This window comes from Pteropus vampyrus, unplaced genomic scaffold (genome assembly GCF_000151845.1).
Source record: "Pteropus vampyrus isolate Shadow unplaced genomic scaffold, Pvam_2.0 Scaffold252, whole genome shotgun sequence".
Taxonomy (NCBI): domain Eukaryota; kingdom Metazoa; phylum Chordata; class Mammalia; order Chiroptera; family Pteropodidae; genus Pteropus; species Pteropus vampyrus.
The window spans coordinates 373,520-378,962 of NW_011889033.1; the positions used below are offsets into that span (position 1 = coordinate 373,520).

The 5,443-nt window shown below is 56.5% G+C and overlaps 1 protein-coding gene across 1 annotated transcript in view; it reads right to left on the reverse strand.

Moving 5' to 3' along the window:
- Nucleotides 1–1,522: 1,522 nt before the first annotated feature.
- STK32B (serine/threonine kinase 32B) overlaps nucleotides 1,523–5,443 on the reverse strand; it is an 87,194-nt gene continuing 83,273 nt past the window's right edge. The window contains exon 11 of the mRNA XM_023520185.1: nucleotides 1,523–1,773. Coding sequence (XP_023375953.1) covers nucleotides 1,635–1,773 — 139 coding nt within the window. The 3' untranslated portion in view covers nucleotides 1,523–1,634. The remainder of the gene's footprint in view (nucleotides 1,774–5,443) is intronic.

A 5,443-nucleotide genomic window follows, 5' to 3' on the forward strand; every position in this document is an offset into this window, starting at 1 on the left:
ATGGGGAGTGAAAATGAAAAGCGTGTAAGCCAACAGGCTCCGTGAGTAACGCCATCTAGAAATAGCGCTGGGTCAGAAGTGGACAACGATGAACGGTAAAAAAAAATGAACATATAAAACGATGCCATACATTAAAATGTCTCTCGAGAAGTCTAAGAGATGACGCTGACAGCCCCGAGGATTGATTGACAATGTGAAAAGTGAAAACTGGATGAGAAAATAAAAACGCAATTGAACAACACAGGGGTGTCCAGATGTTGAAGACACCAGGAAGTTTGGAGAATCCCGAACGCCGGGCTCATTTCTGCAAAAAACAGATCGGCCTAGTGGGTGACACAGGACACTTTCTCCAAATGCTGCTGCTACTGCTGCTGACGAAAAGTGGTACCATCCAGTGGCTGGCATGAGCTGGGCGCAATACACACGGGATCTCAGTTCGCCCTGTCACCACCTGCAGGGTGAGTTTTATCACCTCATTTGTCAACGAGGGAACTGACACGCAGGTGATGACGGGATTCTCCTAAGGACTTCTGGTAAGTAAACAGCAGGCTGGCTTCTGACATTGGCCTGACTCCAAGGCTGAGCTTTACCTCCACGTTGTGCCCGCCACAGCGTCTCCCGAGACAAGCCGCTCCCGAGCAGAGCACAAAGCGGTCTGTTTTGCGTGTGAGCCCACTGTCCTCCCAGAGAAGTTGTTCTATAACGACCCGTGCTTCCGAATCTGTCGATGTGGACCAACCGTCAATGACAGTTGGGGACCCTTGTAGACAATCCTGATGAGACAATGTTATAACCTCCCCAGGAAAGAGATCCTGGAAGGGGGCGGAGGGGCAGAGGTCTGCTGTGGGACTGCGTTTTGGGAACTCTGACGACACCCTATGGCAGTGACCGAGGTCGGCAACTTGACTTCTGAATGCACAGCTACCTGCCAGCAGGGCTGGGGTGTGGTGGGGACCTGCCGAAATTAAAAACGGGCGAAGCAGTCCTCTGGGGCTGGCAGGGAGAGCGTCTGCAGCAGGTAGACCTTGGGGACCGGGCTGGTGTGCAGGCCACGCGGTCTTGGAGGGTCGGAAGGACTGGCCTGGCAGGAAATGCAAATGAAGATGCTTCTGGTTTTGCTCCACGATTGGGGAACAGTGTTTCCATGGGCGGGACAAACACATCAGGTGTTTATTTTATCTCTGAGCTGCGTTTTCAAAAGCACTAAGGAGCCAAGAGGACCGCACAGCGAAGTCGTGGTCATCCACTTGCTTCGGGGGCGGGAGACCTCTCCCAGCGTCGGGTTACAGTTCGCCTGTGTAAACAACTTTACGAGTGTCGAAGTTCTTGCGAGGTGACTGGAGTCCCCCAGGAGCCTCTCAGAGGGCGGCAGAGGGCTGTGTGCCCCTTTGGCAGACGCAGAACACCGAGGCACAGGAAGGCGGGCGAGGCTTGTCCAAGGTCGCGTCGGGATCATTTTGGCAGCTGAGGCCGGAGCCCAGGTTCCCCGGCTCTGAGCCCAGGGCTGTTCCTGCATCTGATGGTGTCGGGGGCGGGGGGGGGGGGGGGGACAGGGACAGTCGTGGCACGCAGGAGGACTTCAGAGGGCAGGGCGAAGGTGTGTGCAGTCCGGGTCTGCAGCCACATGGGGTGGCTTAGCTGGTGCAGCCGTGGGAGCAGGCGTGGGCGAGGACGTTGTTGTTACGTCCGTCCTGCAGCTGGCCGTGGGCCTGCCCCCCAGTGTGGCCCTCGGTGTCCAAGAGTCGGCCGCTCTGCCCTTGCTGTCTCCTCAGCCTGCGAACGAGCACAGAACAGACCTGAGTTACGAGTTAGCGACATGGGGGTGGCGGGCAGTGAGATGTCCAGGGCACACCTGGGCAAGCACAGCGACTAAGGAGCCCTCAGCCCACACCTTCCCCGGCCTGGGGAAGCACGACCACCGGGGGTCCAGAATGCTGTGCTCTGGAGCCAGGTGGGCCTGAGGTCACAGGTGTACTCAGGTGAGTTACTGAACATACAACGCCTCCGTTTCTCTCACTGTAAGATGGAGATGAGGCCCACCTCACGCTCCGTCCCTGAGCCCACGCAGTCGGTAAAGGTGCTGAGCCCCGCACGGTACTCATCCGTGCATCCGTACCGAGTGCCCCCGATGGAGCAGCCACCTGCTGCGGCGGAGCAGTCATGGTCCCTGTCTCGGTGTTTGTGACAGCATGGGTACTCGAGCGGGTCCTCAGGTGACACTGAAATACCAGCAGCGACACTGTATCTTATAAGACCATGAACTCGGGGCTGCGGCCGCCTGCCCTTTGCCCGCCCGCAGGGACCAGGACAGGTGTGCAGTCCCTCTGCCCCTGAGGTTTGCAGCTCTCAGGCAGGACGGCTGGGAAAGGTGAGCAGCGTGGGGTGGGGGAGGGGAGAGAATGCAGCGGGAAGGGAGGCGGTGGCCGGAGCCCCTGGGCAAGGCTGGGAGTCGCCTGAGACCCTTTCTTCCCGTCCCTTCTCTCCCTTCCCCTCCGTTCTACGAGCCGGGCTCCTCTGGAGGAGAATCAGATGAAGACTAAGGGAAAACTCCAATGAGTAGGGACGTCACTGTTGGGTTCACGATCGTGATGCTGCACGATCTTCTGTCTATTGCAAGACAAAGATGAAGCCCATTAAGATTTTCTTTTAAATGCCCCAAAGCTGGGATTTTGAATTTTAAAATAGCACACGTACCCAAATACGGTTATTTTGAGAAGCAGCACTCCCGTCTCTAAACCCCTGTACTCTCTATGATAACACGAGATAAACCTTCAAAAGCTGCATAAAACGTGGAGCACAGCGACGAAGGAGCCCAGACGAGGGAGAGAAGGACTCTGAAATCTCTCGTGAATCAGAGAAGGCTTCCTGCAGGAGGCGGCATTTGAACTAGACTTTAAGAATTAGTATGGACTACAGGTAGCTGGAGGGAGGAGGGAGAAGAATTGAAACGCGGGGACACCGGTGAGCTAAGGCACGGAGAGTGGAAATGAACACTGCGGTGTAGACCAGAGTCCTCTCTGGAACCGACACTGCAGGCAGCTGGGCTCCCCCTTTAGGCTGGAGCTGTCATAAGAGAAGCAGCTGTTTCGAGTCTCCCCAGCATATGTAGAATGCGGGGCGATGAGGACTGGAGGCCTAGAGCAGTCACTAAAGGAGGGATGGGTCATGCCCCTCGCAACTTACCACCAGGCTCAGTGTGAGCCAAGGAGGCAGAATCAAGAAGGAGGGCCCGTCTCTGGGCATCCACCCATCCGCCTACAGCCTGCAGAGCTGGGATTCTAATCTAGTTCTGGGAGGCTCCAAAGCCTGCATCCTCCCTACTGTACCTGCGCTCCCACGCACCTGCCAATCATTCCTCATCCATCCGCCAGCCACTCATCCAGAAACACATCCTCCCGCCCACCATTTTCTATCTGCCTGTCCATCTATCCATTAACGTACCCATCCACCCATTCATTTACTCCATCCATCCATCCATCCATCCATCCATCCATCCATCCACCAATCAACTCCCATACGACCACCCATCTATACATTCACACCCCATACACACACCCATCTACCTCGTCCGTTCATCATCACTCATCCATCAATACATCTATCCATCCACCCTTCTACTCCTCATCCACCCAATTATCCACCTATTCACCTATCCATTTATCCATTTCATCTATTCACTATCCACCCACCCGCTGATCCCCTCTACACCCTCTAGTAACCCATACGCCCACTCACCACCACCCACTCATCCATCTCCCATCTATCCATCCATCCCATCCATCCAATCATACAGCCAACCCCATCTGTCCACCCCACATACTATCGACCTACGTATTCCTTTCCTACTTTCCGACAATTCACATATCTACCCACCCGTCCGTTTCTCTCATCCACTCATCCTGCACACACGTATCGATATATATACACGTTCACCACCTTCATCCGTCTACTCGTTCACCCACCAATAACCTATCCATTTCATTCCTTCACTATGTGCTCAGCCATCGGTCCCCCCATACACCCACTGCTTACCCACCCACCCACCCACTCACCCATCACCCTTCCGCCATCTGTCCATCCACTCTCACATTTCCATTCATTGCTGCCACCCAGCCATCTGGTTGTTCATTGCCTCCTCCACCCATTGACCCATTCACCCCCCAATTCTTCCACTCCCCTCTTCTGCGACGACGACGGTGTGCCAGACGGCGTGTGCCGGGCTCACAGCTGAGGGGTCAGCACTCTGGGATGATGTCCTGCAAGGAAGCAGCAGGGCATAGCTTTAAGGGCCTGGGCTTACAGCCAGGCTGTTCCATCCCTCGGTCGGCCACTTACCAGCCATGTGACTTTTGGAAGCTGGGGTGAACCCAGGGGCTGTCTGTCTCCAACAGCCCCGCCCTTTCCCCTGAGCCCTGTGCCATTCAGTGTGGACGTGGAGAGAGGAAAGCATAGGATGGTTTCCCCGCGCCCTGAAGGCCCCAGAAAGGCTCACGTTGCTCGGCTAGGACTCCGCGACCCGAGACGGAGACACGAAACCACCATGGCTGGCCCGCGAGCTCACCTGCATGATGAGCCCCGAGCCCAGCGATCCGCAGCTCAGCAGGAAATGAAGAGACTCCCCACGTCCTACGAGGCGTAGCGCAAGACGGCTGAGGCGCACCGGCCGCCACTCTGCAGCGCAGGAACGTTTGCTTTTCCCAACCAACTTATCAAATGAATTGTCGGCTTCATGGCCAGAACTGTGAGTGATGCGCGTGAGAGCTCGCACCCTCCCGAACTCAACCGCTGCAGGCCAGGAGGCCCTGCGATAGCGTGACCCACGAGACGGGGACACGCTGAAATTCGTACTAAATCGGGCGGGGGGCATTGCTCAAAGGCACAGCACTGCATAGGACTAACGTGGCACGGTTAGCCATGACGCTAACTTCAAGTCGTTGCCCCAACCAAGGCAGCCCTCTCCCCGATGGCCTCCCTCCCCTCACCTCCCCAGGTTCCAGGTGGAAACACCCTGGCATCCCCAAGGCCCCGGTTTACTGCACTGGCCTCCGAGGCGGCCCTGTGCCCGCACCTGTCCTTCGTAAGTCGATTCCCCTTCGGTGTCCCCTCTGGGCCTCCGACTGGTACAACGCCTTTATGATCTCCCAGGAGATGGCGTTTCCTCAAGTAAAAACTCCACATCACTGGCTGTTCCGCTTCCAAACTCCGTCAGCTCCTGGGAAGATCACCTTGGAGGCGACGCTTACCTCATGAATTCAGACCCAGGCCATCTCCTGCACGTCCCCACAGCAGCCCGTACACCTCCGCCTCCCAGCATCCCACCCCAAGGCTGTGAGCATCCTGAGCACACAGGTCCTGCTAGGTCCACTTCTGTGTCCCCAGGCCCCAGTCCAGGATTATGGCATGTCTGTCAAAGGACTGAATGAAATCTCCTACTGGGGCTGAC